Here is an 18378-nt window from a genome sequence, read left to right as displayed (position 1 = left end):
ACGGGATAGCTGGGGCTAGGAGCTCCGGTGGCAAAAGAGAGCTCTGGACTCGGGTAGCCATGACAGACGACAAAATAGATCTTCGGAGAACCACGGATGCGGGCACATGAGTCTATTCCGGGGAGCTCAGAAAGACGAGCTGGAAAATGCAGCATAAAAATAAAACTCAGATGCAGGTTTGATAGAAAAGCCAAACGACCAGAACGTATTAGTTAGCTGGAACGTTGGAACGTAGCGAGTGTAAATGAGGTGGGCGGGAGGGCAACGCACAAAACCGGGCGGGGCGAAAAAAGTCCCCACTTTCGCGCTCTTTTTTTTTCTCCCACTTTTCCCCCTCCTCTCTTTTCCTCTTTCCCCTCTCATCCCCTTCCCTCCTCCAGGAGCAGTTGCACATAGGCATTCTTGATCGTACTCGAGTTCATTCTCGGTCTCGGTCATCTGTGTGTGTTGCTCTTTCTCTATCTTACTTTCTCATTACCCCGCCTCTAGGGCTGATTTGAGGAAACAACCGCCAAGATGGTCAAGTAAGTCCCTGCAATCCTCATCGTGAAATTTTTACTTCTCGGAAGGAGAAGCTAACATGGCCCTCGTTCAGCTTCACTCTTGAGGAGATCCGTGCCCTGATGGACAAGCCGGCCAACATCCGGAACATGTCCGTCATTGCTCACGGTAGGTTTTCCCCAGCGTCAGCATATTTGTCCAGGATCCATCAGCTAATCATCCATGCCCGTTATTAGTCGATCACGGAAAGTCCACCCTGTCCGATGCCCTTGTCCACCGCGCTGGTATCATTTCCGCCGCCAAGGCCGGTGAGGGTCGTTACATGGACACCCGTCCCGATGAGCAGGACCGTGGTATCACCATTAAGTCCACTGCCATCTCCCTGTACGCCAAGTTCCCCGACCCGGAGGATCTTAAGGAGATCCCCCAGAAGGTCGACGGACACGAGTTCCTGATCAACCTGATCGATTCTCCTGGTCACGTTGACTTCTCGTCTGAGGTTACCGCTGCCCTGCGTGTCACTGACGGTGCCCTGGTCGTTGTCGACTGTATCTCCGGTGTCTGTGTCCAGACTGAGACTGTCCTGCGTCAGGCCCTGACTGAGCGCATCAAGCCCGTCCTGTGTATCAACAAGGTCGACCGTGCTCTGCTTGAGCTGCAGTGCACTAAGGAGGATCTGTACCAGTCCTTCTCCCGTACTGTCGAGTCCGTCAACGTCATCATCTCCACCTACTTCGACAAGTCTCTTGGTGACGTCCAGGTCTACCCCGACAGAGGTACTATTGCCTTCGGTTCCGGTCTGCACGGCTGGTGCTTCACTGTCCGCCAGTTCGCCGTCAAGTACGCCAAGAAGTTCGGTGTCGACCGCAAGAAGATGCTTGAGCGTCTGTGGGGTGACAACTACTTCAACCCCAAGACCAAGAAATGGACCAACAAGTCCGAGGCTGACGGCAAGCCCCTTGAGCGTGCCTTCAACCAGTTCATCCTGGACCCCATCTTCAAGATCTTCGCTGCTGTCAACCACAACAAGCGCGACGAGATCAGCACTCTGCTTGATAAGCTTGAGATCAAGCTCGCTAACGACGAGAAGGACCTCGAGGGCAAGCAGCTGCTCAAGGTCATCATGCGCAAGTTCCTGCCTGCCGCTGATGCTCTGCTTGAGATGATCTGTATCCACCTGCCTTCCCCCGTCACTGCCCAGAAGTACCGTGCCGAGACTCTGTACGAGGGTCCCCAGGACGACAAGGCCTACGTGGGTATCCGCGACTGTGACCCCAGCGCTCCTCTGATGCTGTACGTCTCCAAGATGGTTCCCACCTCCGATAAGGGTCGTTTCTACGCCTTCGGTCGTGTGTACGCCGGTACCGTCAAGTCCGGTGTCAAGGTCCGCATCCAGGGCCCCAACTACACCCCCGGCAAGAAGGAGGACCTGTTCATCAAGGCCATCCAGCGTACCGTTCTGATGATGGGTCGTATTGTCGAGCCCATTGAGGATGTCCCCGCCGGTAACATTGTCGGTCTGGTCGGTATCGATCAGTTCCTGCTCAAGTCCGGTACCCTGACCACCGACGAGACCGCCCACAACCTGAAGGTCATGAAGTTCTCCGTCTCCCCCGTCGTGCAGCGCTCCGTTGAGGTCAAGAACGCCCAGGATCTGCCCAAGCTGGTCGAGGGTCTCAAGCGTCTGTCCAAGTCCGACCCCTGTGTCCTGACCATGATCAACGAGTCCGGTGAGCACGTCGTTGCTGGTGCTGGTGAGCTCCACCTTGAGATCTGTCTGAAGGATCTTGAGGAGGACCACGCTGGTGTCCCTCTCCGTATCTCCGACCCTGTTGTGTCTTACCGTGAGACCGTCACTGCTGAGTCCAGCATGACTGCTCTGTCTAAGTCTCCCAACAAGCACAACCGCCTGTACTTGACCGCTCAGCCCATCGAGGAGGATGTCTCCCTGGCCATCGAGTCTGGCAAGATCTCTCCCCGTGACGATTTCAAGGCTCGTGCCCGTGTCATGGCTGACGAGTACGGCTGGGATGTCACCGATGCCCGTAAGATTTGGTGCTTCGGTCCCGACACCACCGGTGCCAACCTGCTTATCGACCAGACCAAGGCCGTGCAGTACCTGAACGAAATCAAGGATTCCGTTGTCTCCGGTTTCCAGTGGGCCACCCGTGAGGGTCCCGTCGCTGAGGAGCCCCTCCGCTCCGTCCGCTTCAACATCCTTGATGTTACCCTGCACGCTGATGCCATTCACCGTGGTGGTGGTCAGATCATCCCCACTGCTCGTCGTGTCCTGTACGCCGCCACCATGCTGGCCGAGCCCGGTCTGCTGGAGCCCATCTTCAACGTCGAGATCCAGGTCCCCGAGCAGGCTATGGGTGGTATCTACGGTGTCCTCACCCGCCGCCGTGGTCACGTCTACGCCGAGGAGCAGCGTCCCGGTACTCCTCTGTTCAACGTCAAGGCTTACCTGCCCGTCAACGAGTCTTTCGGTTTCCCCGCCGATCTGCGCTCCGCCACCGGTGGTCAGGCCTTCCCCCAGTCCGTCTTCGACCACTGGGCCATCCTTCCCGGTGGCTCTCCCCTGGACACCACCACCAAGCCCGGTCAGGTCGTCCAGGAGATGCGCAAGCGCAAGGGTCTCAAGGAGGCTGTTCCCGGCTACGAGAACGTAAGTTTTAATCATCAATCCCCTCCGCCTTGGTTTCCTCTGCTAATTAATTTCTTCACAGTACTACGACAAGCTGTAAAAAGTCTAACGGCCGGTCGGACTGCACTATCGGTAGTCAAATATGGAATCTTTTTTTATGAGATTGATGAATGCAATACAACTTCCCGGTTCAAACAAAAATTCATACCCGTCACTTGGCGGGATTCCTTCAGTCATTGCTATCTTTAGAAATCTCAGAGGTCCGAGGAAAGTCTCTGGCACTCCTGAAGACTGACCGCTTGCTTTGTCCCCATAGTTACCTTTGATGATGTCTTAATTGTTTTTCACGTTTTGTTGCTGTCTAGCTACCATTTGGACATGACAATCAATATGGTATGCTAGATCAAAGCGCGGGTTTTTGGCTCGTGGTATCATATAGTTCCTGTAGTGCCCTGCAAGGCTTAGCTCTTAGATACAAGTAAAGCATATAGCACAATGTGATCACCATAATGCCTTATCTCATTCACACATCGATCCCGTGTCAGTCAAACAATTAACCTTCTCATTTCTTCATTCGAGCTGACCACACCATATGGGAGGGAAGCTTGGCCCGATAAGCTGAGAGCTGCGATAACATCACGTGATCCATATCGCGTGCGATCGCGATTTGATTTCACTTGATTCTTTCTCCACGACTCGTCCCTCCCAACTATTCGTTTCCAGGGCCGGAGGATAACACGTCTAAGTTTTCTCATTTATCCGTCCCTCAAGCTTTATTTATACCTCGAAGAGACGTTCATACTCCCGTGAAGGATCCGCGCACGGTTTCTGCAGCGTGCAGTCTCCCCGAATCCCTGCAGGTGCCGACGCATCGAACACTGATCTCCATCGCTTCGATCAAATCCGTTACATTGCAACCAAGAGGCCCTCTGAAACCTGCTGCGATGCAGCTGTCTCAGGGAGAGGCCGACCAGTTGAAGAACTGGGTCGTGAAGAAGCTGGAGGACATGTGAGCCACCCCATAACCTGCGCTTGCCAGAAAACTTGACTGACCTGACATTCACATTTAGCTCTGATGCGGACTCTGATGTTCTAGCTGATTATGTACTCGCCCTCATCAAAAGTGATTCGGCAGATGATACAATCAGGACAAACTGCATCCAAAATCTGGAGGACTTCCTCCGCGAACGTATGGCTCGTCTTTGCCCTTTTTTCTTTGCGCTCTTGATTTTCCCATTATTGACACGCATTAGACACAACTCCCTTTGTCGATGAACTCCTAGCCAAATTTGGCCCGAAGCCAGTTGCTCCATCACAGGCCCAGCAAGCTGCCCCAGACCTCCCTTCAGCCATTCCTTCGGCTATCCCTACGTCCCACTCGCAACACCCATTCAATGCCCCCTCAGGCCCGAAGGCCGACTTTGGCAGTCGCAAGCGGTCGTTTCACGAGGGATTCCAGGGTGAGCAGGAGCGTGATGACGGGAATCTTCAGAACCGTGCCTTCAAAACTCCGCGACGAGGCCGCGGTGGCGGTCGTGGGGACTGGATGGGCCGAGGAGGACATATACAAGGTCCCCAGCAATTTTCACAAGGCCAGCCTGCTGGTTTGCCCATGATGCCCGGTTTCCCGCCGTTTGATGCGAATGATCCTATGGCGGCGATGTTGACCATGCAGGGCATGCAGGGCATGGGATTCCCATCAATGCCCGGCATGCCGACGATGCCTGGATTGCCCGGACCCGGTCAGCCTGGCGCTGAACAAATGGCCAACCAAATTTGCCCAGCCTACGAGACTGCAGGTATCTGCTACATGGGATCCGCTTGTCCTTATAAGCACGGCAATGGCGATACTCTGATGGATGAAGGTACGTTGTTGTCCTGGATAAAGAACATGCTTCATCCCCTAACAGTGGCAGCAGAATATGATCCGAGATCAGTGAACATGATGCCCGATGCGCCCAAAGAGGCCGGCTTCCCGCGTGGCAATGAGCGCGGTCGTGGCCGCGGTCGCGGTGGTTTCAGCGGGCGAGGGCGAGGCCGGTCCGATTTCTCGTCTGCAGGACCAAACGAGGATCGGTCGATCACCACAATCGTTGTGGAACAAATCCCTGACGAAAAGTTTTCGGAAGAAGCTGTGCGTGAGTTTTTCTCTCAATTTGGTAACATCGCCGAGGTGTCCCTTCAAGCGCACAAGAAGCTGGCTCTAGTCAAGTTTGAAACCTTCGCCGAGGCTAAGCAGGCCTGGTCTAGCCCCAAGGTAATCTTTGACAACCGTTTCGTGAAGGTCTACTGGCACAAGCCGAAGCGGGATGAAAAGAATGGCGACCGTAAACCTGAGGAGCCCGCATTCAACCAGGAAGAGTTTGAGAAACAACAGCAGGAGGCGCAAAAGGCTCATGAAGAGAGGATGAAAAAGCGACAGGAGGCCGAGGAGGCTAAGCAGGCTCTCGAGCGCCAGCGTGATGAGCTCATGAAACGGCAGCAGGAGGAAAAGGCTCGCCTCCTGCAACGCCTGGGAGGCGCTCAAAATCAAGGTCCTGAGACTGGAGATGCAGCATCGGGAACGCCTGCAGACGACAATGTCAGCGACGAGACCAAGAAACTGCGCGCACAGCTGGCTGCCCTCGAGGCCGAGGCAAAGACCCTGGGTCTTGACCCTGCTAACGCCGACTCGGGCCGTGGCGGCTACCGTGGCCGAGGTGGCTTCCGTGGCCGAGGCGGATACCGTGGCCGTGGGGGTTACGACCCTTCATTCCGGGGCGGATATCGTGGCCGAGGTGGATTTGCTCCTCGTGGCCGCGGAGGTGTTTTGCGCTTGGACAACCGACCTCGACGAGTTGCTGTATCCGGTGTGCAACTCAATTCGGACAAGGACGAAGCGCTCCGACAGCATTTGATGGTAAGTCGTCGTCATCTCTGAACAATGATCAATGAACAGATGCTAACTTTTCCTAGAATGTTGGCGAATACGAATCCATTGAGGCGAACCCGAGTCAGCCAACCTCCGTTGTCGTGGCATTTAAGGAACGATACCAGGCTGAGAAGTTCATGTTCAGCCCTTGGTCTCTTACTTCTTCGGGCGATGTCAAGCTTTCGTGGATTCCCAATCCACCCATTAGCGTCTCGTCAGCTGCATCCGCTCTGCAGACCGAGGTGCAGAACGGCGCCGGTGATCAGGATCATGACATGATGGTGGACTCGACCCCGGTCGTGAGTGCTCCGCCCGCACAAAAGGAGAATCAGGACATGGATTACGATGTTGCGGAGGATGAGGCGTGGTGAACTCACACCATCATTTTACTCTATGTACCACTGGATTATGGACAGACAAAAAACCACCAATTTTTTCTTGGGGCTAGGTATCTTAAATCCCCCCTTACTGCCCACTGATATTCTACGCTCTGAAGGTGTAAGTTGCTAAACAGTAATATTTGTAGAGCCCCGCTGGGGAAGACTTGATGCTCTCACAGGTGCTGTGGGATCAGCTCCACCGAATAGCCATCCTATTATCGATCAGTCTAAGTGTTGTTTTGTTCGAGGGCATATGACAGGGTATCCCACACAGGGCGTGGAACAGGCGAAAAGTAGGAATCGACACAGTAGACTCACCGGGTCAGCCACCATGGCAAATTTTTCGAAGAACCAAGCATAGTTCGGATGGATCTCCCCTCTACCCACTCCCCTCTCTGCCTCCCACTCCGACAGTGGAATCGATTCCCGCGAGCAAATCCCGATATCCTTGAGGACTGTTACTCCGCTATTTTTCAATCTTTCCACTGTCACGGCGACATCCGGTACGGTAAACCCCAGGTGCGCAAAGCCAAGGTTAGGGGGCAGATTTCCTGTCGACACACTACTCCCATCATCATTATCATCCTTCTTCTCCGTTCCATGTACGTGATATAATTCGAGCAACCCGCTCGTGCGCGTCATAACTGGAATCTCGCTCGTCGTCTTGGCCCACTTCTCCAGATCCTCGGTTTCGGGCGGTGGATGGCCGAGGTAGTAGATCGTGAAAGGACCGGCATTCATTGAAAAGATCACGCGCATACCAAGGAGGTCGACGTAGAAGTGGAGGGAGCGAGAAGGATCCTTGATGCGAATTGCAAGGTGATTGAGGCGGCAGTTGGCTGTTGTGGGGGTTTGGGGCGGGTTGAATGACGGAGTTGGGCCGCCCGGTAAGAAGGCGCCTACATCGTTTTGGGGGAGGTGAGTGAATCTATTTGGTTCCATTGCTGAGGTTCACAATGGATAGACCAGCATGGATAGGTGGAGGGCGAACACTGGTGGCTTGTTGAAGAAAGAGGAGATGTTTAGCGGAAGCTTTGACTCCGCAGTGGGAAAGGTATGTTAGCCGTAACACGGGTAAACTAAGGATCTCCTACATAATGCAAGGTATACCAGTGTGCACTACCTACGTATTTATATACTCGAGATAATCTTAATTTGAGAAATGTGGAGTTACTAAAACATGATTCACATTTCCGTGGATCCTCAATCGAATTGTTCGGAACTGTAAGTGTCAGACCCAAATGTGGCTTAGCACCATTCCAAAATCATCTTAAATTTTACATGCGTCCCATTCTGGCCAAGTCACTTCACAATGACCACCTCTATATTGTCTTGAATTCACTGCTCATCCGATTTCTACTTCCCTCGACTCCTTCGATTTCTACTGTCAGTTGTGCGGAAATAAGAAGGGCCTACAGAAATCGTCATCTACGTCGAGAACTTTACTCTAAGTGCATAACACTCCGCATTTCAACTCATTTGTCGCCGATGAAGCTGAGGTTGAGAAAAAATTCCAGGGTATCCATGAACGACCTCCCAGCTGAGATATTATTGCTAATATGCGAGTTCCTGTCACCCGCTGATATTGTTTGTCTTGCGCTTTGCAGCCATGGTTGGATGAAACTGCTTAATGCGGTTGGCAACGACGTTTTCCAACCTATTTCCTTGGAATTTTCTGCTCTCAAGTCCGAGGGATGTTTTGCTGACAGCCAGCGTGTCAGCTTTTTGAAGACTCTCGGTCGACAGTTACCGGATCTTTATTTTTGCATTACGTGCTTCCGGCTTCTCCATTGTCAAGGCAAGAGCCTCCATGGGCCTGATTTCTCGAAAACTCGATTATGTATTGGCGGATATGACTTTCTTGGGGCCCATCTCGATCTTTTGCGTCTGTCCACCACGAGCAACTACGAGTTCAACTTCTCACATCTTCAACTAACCGTGAAGCACTACCATGGCTCTCAATTTGGGATAGCCACCGATTCTCTGCGGTATACTGAAGTCAGAGAATCGCCTGCAGGGTACGGAACTGACACCATCCTTATGTCAGTTGAAGCCTTGATACATCCTGAAATACCCAGTCTATGTCTCCGGATCCAAGAGATAGTGGCCAGGACCATCAACTCAAGCGAGGCGACTACTTTGTTCCCGACGAAAGACAAGTGATGGGCTGCCACCATGATAGTAGATACGGATGGTCGGCTCATATCAGTGGAAAAAGGGCTATGACTACAGAGCGGAGAATTGTCGTGAGTGTAGGACCATGTGCAAGGCAAATGTGGTGAACGGGCAGTAGGAAGTTACCAAGTGGATTGACATAGGCTCGAGTAATAGTCCTTATGAGGTGCTCACAAGATACCATTTTGGTAACAACAACTGTCAGATGGTTCAAGTCAGAGAATATCACATGGTCCCGATGAGCCTTACTTCTTCATATGTTTTAAGGGGAAAGAATGGCCAGATAAAATATCTGCAGATGACTTGTCTCGTTTCAATAGAAGTCTCCTGTAAAACAAGCATTACCAGAAGGTCATGCACCAGGTGAGACCCGGATACTGGTGTCTATACGGCGCAGATCATCATTGAAGTACCGCGTGCATGTGGTTGGAATGAAGCGACGTTTTCGTATTTGGTGTCTCCCGCATTGAAAATTAAGCTAGTTATATTTTCTCTGCTGATCCACATCCTGTCATGGACTTGAAGTCTCTGTGCCTGAATGATGCTTATAACTACTGGTAGACAATCATGTCCAAGCCACCAGCATATGGAAGAGTTACTCTGCGAAATCCACTATTAGGAGTATCCACATAAGCAAACAAATTTTCGTATCCAGCACCCGCTTTCAGTGTATTATCTGCCATGATAACAGCACCATGTTTCAGATACGGCTGAATAAGCTCGACTACAGGGAGAGCTAGCGGAGTCCAGACTAGAGACCATTAGCCCAGGCTCATGACTTTATCGAAAGGTATAGCAATGGATCCGAAAGTCGGGAAATACTTACTATCCAAAAGAAGGAAATCAATCGTTCCTAGGTCTTTCGTCAGGGTTTCCTTCAGATCCCCAATTCTAAGATCGATCACACCCGCGATCTCCTTCCCGGCTTTCTCCCAATTCTCCTGCGCAACACAAGCCTTAGAAGGCTCTTTCTCCGTAGCGATGACTCGGCCTTTGGTCGAGTCCCGCGCAGCATTCTGCGCAACGGCAAGAGCAAGATAGATAGTGCTCACGCCAAAGCTGGTTCCTGCCTCGACGACTGTTTTTGCGTTTATACTGCGCAGGACGTGGTAGATCAGCTCGCACTTGTCCTGGTCAAGCGCTATGAACTTATCACGCATGATATCATCAAATTCGTCAGTGCATTGCTTCGGGAGAGTGTTCCAGTCCACTTTTGATTCTTGCGCGAGGGACTGGGAATGCAAGTTTTGGAGGAGAGTGTGTAGGTCGGAGCTTGCGATGAGTGGAGATGGCGGCATGGTGATTGATTTGTTGAGTTGGCTTGGTGGTTGAGTTCGATCGGATTGCGAGTTTCAGTATATAAGATGTCGACTTGTTTGATCGGTAAGGAGTAAGAAACAAATTTTAGTGAGAATGGTGGACGATGCATGACCAAGGAGTACCTGGTCCACGATGACTCGACGCCACGTGATCCTGACGGGCTTCGGCCCGGCATATAGTTACACGGTAATAGTAATACCCCTCTGCCCGCATAGCGCGCTCAGAAAACGTTGTGATGTGATTCATACGCTGTATATTAATTGTCTGAATGAGTCGGTTTAAAATGGGGATTGCTACAACCATACCTCATGTGCCTCAGACCCCAATCTCTGACCCTGGGTGACTAGGTAGATAAATGCTGGAAAGGTGACCAGAAAGGTGGCTGAGCAAGCAAGATAGAAATGGGCAGGAAGTAGCTTTCAGATGAAAAACATCATGGTGGACGTGAGGTGATATCCACTCTCGGAATTGGCATGATGTTTGATCAAGGTCCTAATTGTGTATGTAAGAGATGTTAGGATTGGGGGTGTGATCTGGGACAAATGGGGGTGCGTGGTGGCTACAAAAATCTCCTCTACAGTGGCGTATACGAAAAAGGGGGCCAGAAAAACTATGATTTTTGATATGTGAAGTGAAGGCATCTTTGAAATTGAGCTAGAAACTAATCAAGGATCAACTAAGCTCATCCTAAAGCAGAGAGGTTAGATATACTGCGGAAAATAACTAACCGTTCTAGATTCATTATTTGGGTTTAAAGGTATAAAGATTCCGAAAGCCCACTTCAAGGGTTCAAAGTTAGCATCCAAGATACACAAGACAGCCTTGGAATACATAATATTTGAGATTCTACACGTTCTCAATCATCTCTTTCAGGCTCAGCTAAATAAAATGTTCTCAATACCATAAGACACTCATCCTTCCTATTAACCAGCAATATGTTGTTCCATCCTATCCTGACTACCATGGCCCGGTCGATAACACCAGCCCAGGAAATGCCACCACACGCTGGGCCGCTTTTACCACGACAATAACTGTTGAGACAATCCTGGAACATCTGTACCCTTGGATAACCATGGTTGTCTGATTGAGATCTCGGTCGAGGCTCATTTAAATTACATGGCACCAGTAATCGGTTTGATCTCTCGAAATACCGGCTTGATTATTAGTCCAAGCGAGGGCTGCCACTGCCAGACTGACTGCTGGGTTGTCGGTGAAGGTGGCAATGGATCGCCATAGATTGGGAAATTCCAGAGGCGTGTCTTACCGTTTCATCGGCAAGTCCTCGTGTGATTAGAATAATTGCTAAGATGGAATGGCTTTCTGTGAAACGCGTATTTAGTTTCCTTGCACGCGTGAATGATCTTGAGCCTCTTGCGGGACCTTGGAGCTACTTTCTTTCAAGCCTTGGATAACGTTTTGCAAGCATCAAAAGAAAAGGAAAGCACCGTACCCATCGTCTCTCACAGTCTAGCTCTGGAAGTCTTACATAAATCCCAACGTGGGGACTCGGCTGCACCACAAAATATTTTTTTGGGGGAGGTGCCCGGCTCTTTTTCGGTCTTAGCATAGTGATGAAAACACTCACCTGGGAGTATGCCTCGGCTATCTAAGCCGACGAAGGAAAATCAGTGTTAGTTTCGAAGAATATGGGGCTGTCATTATTTGGAATTCGGATTTGAATTACATCGGAGAGATCTATTTCAGCTGTATGGGGTCTTTTGTTCCAGTAGATCCGCATAGCTATTTAAGGACCGGCCGATCAGATTAACCATTTCCCAGATATAGTCGGCCGTGAAAAGGCGTGCCCAAAGCCTTGTCACTGCCGCACTGAGCCGAGTATTAGTGGCCAGAAGCCATTCACGTGTGACACCATGCTGGACTTCCATAACCATCTCCAAAACAAAATCCCGCAGGCGGGTCTCCTGGTTTGTCAAGCCAGGATCCGGGTTAGCGACGGTTACCGCTTCGAGCCACTTGGCTAGCAGCACAGCGCATTCCAGCGAGCATAAGGCGTGCTGATTTGACCAAAGAGCGACCTGCGAGTGGGCTACAAAGCCGATACCGAGTTTCACGGGTGTGCTAAGGGCATGCGCACAGTGGAGGGCTGCCCTCGTCAGGCGGTCCCCTCGCTGTACAGAGAGGTTGTTATTCAGACTAGCGGCAATCTGAACTGGGTCCCAAGTTTGCAATTGTCGCGCTGATCCACAGTCTGCATTGAGCCGGATGTATGCTAGCCGAAGAAGGGCCGCAGATGTGAACGACAACGGGCCGTGGGGACTGAGTGGGTCGATTGATGACTCTTGATTGCGCTCCCAGAATTGACACCATTTTTCCAGGGCCTGTTCCACAGCGAGTAGTTGCGGTGTTGAGACAATTGGTGAGCCCAGTCGATTGCATCGTGACAGGTGCAAGCGGCCTGCTTTTGTTATCAGCCAGATATCCTGCAGCAGGGCATGAATTAAGACATATCCGCCCAGCGAAGAGAACCCTTCCATGGGACTAGTCGGTGCGAATAGGGCAGACAAGGCATCTTGGAATTTTGGCTCTCCGAGACTTTGGCTTCGTGCTGCTTGCCATTGTTCAGGGGTAGACGCCTGCCATTCTCTCTCCGTACATGGCAGGTCCAAGCAGACCTCTTCAGTCAAAATGACTGGGGGAATATCAAAGACGATAGTGTGGATATTGAAAAAGCAGAAGACGATTAGTTTTGTACGCTTCACGCTCTCGCGGCGGATCCAGCTGGCCCAGGACCCATCGTGTTCTGGCAAGCGGTTCAGACCGTCTTTCCGCAACAGAGTTGCCATCAAACTGCGAATTGAGAGCGCTTCGTGGTATGGCGGATTATCCACAAACCACGAAGAAACAGATATGAGCATCAACAGTGCTTGAATGGTTTCCAGCGTGTCGGTATCGTCAGCCGCGTTCACTGCAGGCAGACTCCCTGTTTGAAACACCCGCCGGAAATGTTCTAGAGTGACTGGCTTCGCGATCTGATAGAGACGCATGCTTGTATCGGGCTCTCGGCTATAGCGGGCACCCAATGCCGCCATGGAGAGGAAAAGCGGGAGGCCCATGGAATCGACGTCCAATGTTGGTTTATGTACAATGGGGTAGTGGTCATGAAATCCCATCAAATACCCAGTCAAGCACCGAGAGAGGGCATGGCGAGAAGGAAGAGAAGGGTTTGGAACGACATTGGCAAAAGATTGCAAGAGACCGAGGATATTATCACGGCACTCTGTCGTAACAGGGACAAATCCAGTAGGCTGGCGGGCCTTAGCTGTGGTTTGATACCCTTCTGGTTGGAGGGACGGCAAGTGTGCACCATGCCGAGGCAATACTGAACTTGATGCTGTCGATGGTGTCTCTTCCGATGGCACATCTCTCTCCGGACCATAGTCTGTCACCGGGGAAAATTGTAAAGGCGGGAATAAGGGGAGCGGCTGGAATGCAGGCGAGAAGGGATGACTCGGAAGGGGAACGCTGTCGAGGAAGGATGTGAAATCGTTCCCTTCATAAGAGCTCGTTGCGATACTTCCCAGGGAATAATCAAAGTTGTGGCCTGTCATTGGGATCGTCGGGCCTGCCGACGGAGTTTGCGCATTGGGCAGTTGGGGGCGGACCATCGAGGTGCGTTGTACCACTGGAGTATCCGAATATCGGTCACTGGTTTCTGGAAGATGCTGCTGGGAGTGTGCATGGTTGGCGACGACCGAAGCCAGGGTATCTAAGCCATCGAGGATCGGGTGGCCGGGCGAGGGCGAATGCGTCTGGCTCATGGGACTGCTTCCACCCTCATGCGCAAGTCGCTCGTGGCGTACAAGTAGATCCCTAGGATATTCTGTTAGCTCTTTCTTTGGTACCGTACTTGGTATCAGGGATGGTCCACTGACTTTCGCGTAAAGGCCTTGGGGCATTGGCCGCAGGTGTAGGGCTTCTCCTTAGTGTCTGCGGAATGTTAGCGATGGCCCGGAGACCAAGGCCGGAGGACGTACGAGAACGATCATGACGCTGAAGATGCTCGAGACGAGCAAAAGCCTTCGGGCATCGCTGGCACTGATAGGGTTTGCTGCTCATGGCTCATGGCTTATGGCTCTGGCTGATGTGGGCGGGGAGTGTGGAGAGGAAATGCGGAGAAGACTGCATCCGACGACGGCACTTGCATCCTCCATCGCCCCATCAATTCCTTCGAACAATGCGGGCAAAATGTTCCCTCGGCCTGGTCTACTCAATAGCCCTCCTCGACCAGATGTGAGGTCGAGTAGTGGTTTCAGTGTTTCCTTTTGATTTGAAGCTCGCATCTCGCCGGGGAATTCCTCGGCTCTCCAAATTGGAGATTGCGGTCGCAGTGGGTAATCCCCAAATGCCAACTCCCGAAAGTACAAGCTTGTCTACATCGATCATTGCACATCAACATCAGACAAACATTGCATATCTGAGATTGAACCGCAAGATATTCGCCTATACTTCCAATCGACCAATTCTGGTTGGGTTGAGGCCGTGTTGCCAATGGAGGCAGCAGCGCCCCCACGTGGGTCAATCGACGAGCAGCAGAGCATCCAACTTGAAGACGTACGATGCACTCGTCGCGACGTCGTCCTCAACCTCTTCCTCTTCGCCACCACAGAGAACTTTCTGCGAGCAAATCCTGCATGGCGGGTTCGCGATTGCGTCGCCACGTTCTGGTGGTCGCCCTCGGTCTGCTGGCCGCCGCTTCAGTTACATACGCATCCCTTCGCACTATCGCCTTCGCTCGGCTATTCGGCCTCTTCAGGCCTCATTCGGGGATTCGAATTACACAAGGCGAAATTACAGCGGCATACGAGACTAGTACTGATCCGCGAACGCCTGTGGTTCCTAGGATAATCCACCAGATCTTTCACAACTGGCACGACCCGAATGGCAATACCCTTCGCCCAGACTGGAAAGCAGCACGGCAGACGTGCTTGGATTTGAACCCAAGCTGGGAACACATGGTGTGGCTGATCTTAATACATCATTCAGTGACTAAGCTGCAGTTCTAACATGTTCTATAGCTGTGGACCTCGAAAACCTCCCGCGACTTCATCGAAGAAGAGTTTCCCTGGTTCTTGTCGGCGTATGACCGATATTCGTTTCCAGTACAAAAGGTTGACGTGGTAAAATACTTTGTTCTGCGCTACTATGGCGGAATCTACATTGACCTGGACAATGTGAGTGGATCAAGTCTTCATCGGCTATCAGAAGATGTCATCGCATGGCTTGAAATATGCTCTTTGAGCATTCGGCTAACATGGCACTCTAGGGATGTGCTGCAAACCTCGAACCACTCACTTACTATCCAGCATTTACCACGGATGGTGGCCACGGGGCCCTCAGCAACAACATCATGGGAGGGCAGCCCGGACATCCGCTGTTCTTCCTCCTCACCGACAATCTGATTCGCTGGCAAGTGAACTATCTACTCCCATACGCAACAATAATGTGGTCTAGTGGACAGTGGTACTTCACGGCCATCTGGGAAGAATACCATTCGGTCCTGACTCATAAATCATCAGTCAACGGTATCAGCGAGACACGGCTACAACCCTTGCACCATATTCTCATGGACATGAGACCTGGCTCTGACCCCTGGGTGTTCTTTACCCAAGTCGATGGCAACTCATGGGCAAACTGGGATAATCGATTAATCTCAATCATAGGCGACAACATAGCGTTCATCATGTTGCTGTTGGTCGCTCTTGTCTCCTCTACCGGATGGGCCTGTGCAAAAACCTCAATTCGCCGAAATAATGCAAACACGGCGCATAAGCTGTTTGAAGCCTAGACAGTCCTTTTACGGATCTTTCAGGCACCCAGGTCCCCCAACTTTTGATTCATCAGGGAGTGTTTTCGTACTTTCCCGTAATCAGTGAAGCAAAAAGAATGAAAACGAAATATGCTCTATTCAATACCAGCCAACATCTTATCTGCTCCAACACTTCATCTACTCCTCTAAGCCTTCTCTACATACTTTCCTATCGTTCCATCCAGTTGCGCCTCCAAAACTGCACCTTTGCCATTCAGGACACTCTGAATAGCTTCAGGCAGCTTCTGCGATAGCTCGGCCACGGTCGATGCCCGACCAGCCCACATTTCACCACCGGCAGCAGCCTTCGCGATACCCGCATAGTCGGGCGTAGGTGCGAAAGAGATATTCAAGTCTTCGTTCGTCGCCCTCGAGCCATCCCCGCTTGGGTGGACCAGCAACATACTGCGGCGCGGAGCATTCCAGCCCTTGTTGTTGAGGATAATTGTCAGGATTGGGATTCCATAGCGGCGCGAGATCCAGTATACGGATCCAGGAACCGAGAATAGGAAGGTTCCATCTCCCACTATTTGCACGACGAACTTGCCCTTGCCTCGTCCACCATGCTGCACGTCCGAAGCAAGCTTGATACCCAGAGCACCTCCTCCGGACCAACCCAGGCCTCCACCTCCGCAGTTAATCCACGAGTTCGGCAGAGTGGCAGAGACCTGGTCTGCCACGAAATGGGTAAGGGTGACAGACTCGATGGCCCAGATGGCATCGTCGGGGCATCCCTTTCGAACTTGTGCGATGAGATAGTTGACATTCAGGGATGCGCCGTCGCCGCCTTCTGGCACAGTCGCCAGGTCGGTAATCTCTTGGCGTCGTTTCAGATATTCTTCATCTCGGCGTTGTCCCAGGGTGATGTTCTCCTTGGAGCCAATGAACTGCTGCAGCGCGCCTCTGCTCGCAACGTGGTCATTGATCTGCTTGAGTGCGGTAGCGGAGTCTGCGCGGAATGTGGCCATGGATGGGATATAGAAGACCGGGATCTGCTGTTTCAATGGATCCACGTCGATATGGATGATTTTCGCGGTCTCTGACGGCTTGAACTGGGTTGGCACCCACGGGACATCGCAATCAATCACCAGGATGAAATCGGCAGACTTCACTAGCTCATGGCCAGGGTATCGTAAGCTCAGCCAGGCAGGGTGGTTCGCAGGGAAGCACATATCACTTCCACCAGTATCCAACACCCGAACACCCTTGAAGGCATTAGCCAAAGATACGAGCTCCGTTACTGCCTGGGCCTGTCGACCTGTATACCCAACAATCACCATCGGGTTTTGAGCAGCAGCCAGTTCGGAAGCGATCAGCTCAACACCAGTCGAAGGCAAGGCAGCGGGGGCCACGGGGCCCCAGACACGCTGGTTCAGTTGATATGGCTCGATATCTTCTTCCATAACCTCACGAGCGCCCACCAAATATACTGGTCCCTTGGGATCGCTCGTCGCAAATTGCAGAGCCCGGTTCACGATCTGCTTCACGTTCTTGCCAGACTTAATCTCTCCCGAGTACCGACAATATTGGGAAACAATTTGCTTCTGATCAGGCACATCCTGGATCCAGTGGATATATTCTGTCCGCGAACCCCTCGTCTCACCTTCAATTGTATACGGGGAGAGACCGGCGAAAATCAGAACCGGAGCACGACCACACGATGCATTGTGAACTGCAGCGCCCAATCCTTGGGTTCCAACATCGACATGTACGATCACAGCCTGTGGCTGGCCGGTTAAGCGAGCGTAGCCATCGGCCATCGAGAGCGCGACCATCTATCGCATTCATAGAATATCAGTGGGGCTCGAGATGCTTGTTACCGATGGTAGCCAAATGAGGGGCGGCCGTGCAGGAACGCTTGGATCTTCAATGATGCAACTGTGGACGTACCTCATTGGGACAAGTGATAATCGTGGGGAATTGGTCCCTCTTTTCATTCTGCCCCTTGACCATCGCCTCGAGGATGGAAGGGTGATCAGACCCTAAATTGACGAAGACATGGGTCACGCCACCCTAGATGAGAGTTAGCATGTCATGTTGAGAAGGCTATGCGAAGGCGTGAAGGCGAATTGGGGTGCTTACCTCCCATAGTGCTTCGAAAAAGGCGAAAGATGCGGTGTATACCCTGCGTGCAATTAGTCGAGGATTGTGTTTGCGGAGTTGGAGCTGCACGAACATGATTGCTCTCCCTCGGCTCTACCTAATCTCTTCAACGGAAAGGAGACTGGAGAATTGCAGAGAATGAGAATTCAAAATAACAGATAGCAGACGATTTAAACTCAATGAGGGGAAGGTGGAGGTCTGCTTTATCAGCAGATCTGGGGAACCCTGGGCTTTACCTCGGAAACAACTCCGAGTGCTGAGGAGACGTGGGGGCACACCTAGTACAGCGACTATCTCTTGACTGCCGACGAGTCGATACTGTTTAGAGCTTGTCCATTCATTCTCAGTTTATTGCTTCCACAACCCCACTTTGGAGCTTCCCTTCTTGTTCTGCTTCATTTTTTGAGAGACGGGATAGGATAGTTTCTGAGGGGCTACTGCTATCAATCAGTTCTGAGCGGCGTGCTAGGTATATGGAAATTTTGAAATCTTACAAGAAGTCCTTTTCAGCAAT

The 18378-nt window shown here is 51.7% G+C and overlaps 7 protein-coding genes across 7 annotated transcripts; 3 read left to right on the top strand and 4 right to left on the bottom strand.

Annotated features, from left to right (window-relative positions):
* The first annotated feature begins 492 nt into the window (after positions 1 to 492).
* Positions 493 to 3261, top strand: N7532_008391 (elongation factor 2). The gene is made up of 4 exons (XM_056620883.1): positions 493 to 524; positions 596 to 669; positions 738 to 3169; positions 3231 to 3261. Exons 1-4 carry the CDS (start codon positions 517 to 519, stop codon positions 3246 to 3248), a joined length of 2532 nt encoding a protein of 843 aa, XP_056471689.1. The 5' UTR covers positions 493 to 516; the 3' UTR covers positions 3249 to 3261.
* An 831-nt stretch (positions 3262 to 4092) lies between these two features.
* N7532_008390 (CCCH zinc finger and RRM domain protein) lies at positions 4093 to 6430 on the top strand (the record flags this gene model as incomplete). The annotated part of the gene is made up of 5 exons (XM_056620882.1): positions 4093 to 4157; positions 4219 to 4337; positions 4402 to 5013; positions 5059 to 6047; positions 6104 to 6430. The coding sequence occupies 5 exons, from the start codon at positions 4093 to 4095 to the stop codon at positions 6428 to 6430; spliced, it is 2112 nt and encodes a 703-aa protein (XP_056471688.1).
* Positions 6431 to 6612: 182 nt separating this feature from the next.
* Positions 6613 to 7381, bottom strand: N7532_008389 (putative lactoylglutathione lyase (Glo1); the record flags this gene model as incomplete). Its single annotated transcript, XM_056620881.1, has 2 exons — positions 6613 to 6651; positions 6758 to 7381. 2 exons carry the CDS (start codon positions 7379 to 7381, stop codon positions 6613 to 6615), a joined length of 663 nt encoding a protein of 220 aa, XP_056471687.1.
* Positions 7382 to 9165: 1784 nt separating this feature from the next.
* On the bottom strand, positions 9166 to 9912 carry N7532_008388 (O-methyltransferase; the record flags this gene model as incomplete). Its single annotated transcript, XM_056620880.1, has 2 exons — positions 9166 to 9365; positions 9441 to 9912. The coding sequence occupies 2 exons, from the start codon at positions 9910 to 9912 to the stop codon at positions 9166 to 9168; spliced, it is 672 nt and encodes a 223-aa protein (XP_056471686.1).
* Positions 9913 to 11634: 1722 nt separating this feature from the next.
* Positions 11635 to 14011, bottom strand: N7532_008387 (transcription factor domain-containing protein; the record flags this gene model as incomplete). Its single annotated transcript, XM_056620879.1, has 3 exons — positions 11635 to 13765; positions 13828 to 13882; positions 13930 to 14011. The coding sequence occupies 3 exons, from the start codon at positions 14009 to 14011 to the stop codon at positions 11635 to 11637; spliced, it is 2268 nt and encodes a 755-aa protein (XP_056471685.1).
* Positions 14012 to 14586: 575 nt separating this feature from the next.
* N7532_008386 (glycosyltransferase family 32 protein) lies at positions 14587 to 15740 on the top strand (the record flags this gene model as incomplete). The annotated part of the gene is made up of 3 exons (XM_056620878.1): positions 14587 to 14910; positions 14971 to 15126; positions 15219 to 15740. 3 exons carry the CDS (start codon positions 14587 to 14589, stop codon positions 15738 to 15740), a joined length of 1002 nt encoding a protein of 333 aa, XP_056471684.1.
* Positions 15741 to 15907: 167 nt separating this feature from the next.
* On the bottom strand, positions 15908 to 17885 carry N7532_008385 (uncharacterized protein; the record flags this gene model as incomplete). Its single annotated transcript, XM_056620877.1, has 3 exons — positions 15908 to 17536; positions 17652 to 17774; positions 17844 to 17885. Coding segments are annotated over 3 exons (1794 nt in total), but the record flags the coding sequence as incomplete, so codon positions are not given.
* Between the last annotated feature and the right edge of the window lie 493 nt (positions 17886 to 18378).

Source organism: Penicillium argentinense (assembly GCF_028826775.1).
Source record: "Penicillium argentinense strain IBT 30761 chromosome Unknown utg000009l_segment0_segment0, whole genome shotgun sequence".
Taxonomy (NCBI): Eukaryota; Fungi; Ascomycota; class Eurotiomycetes; order Eurotiales; family Aspergillaceae; genus Penicillium; species Penicillium argentinense.
This window is presented reverse-complemented; position numbering and strand designations above follow the sequence as displayed.

Coding starts and splice junctions, on each gene's coding strand:
- N7532_008391 (XM_056620883.1), top strand. Junction 670..737: donor CATGTCCGTCATTGCTCACG/GTAGGTTTTCCC, acceptor GCCCGTTATTAG/TCGATCACGGAAAGTCCACC.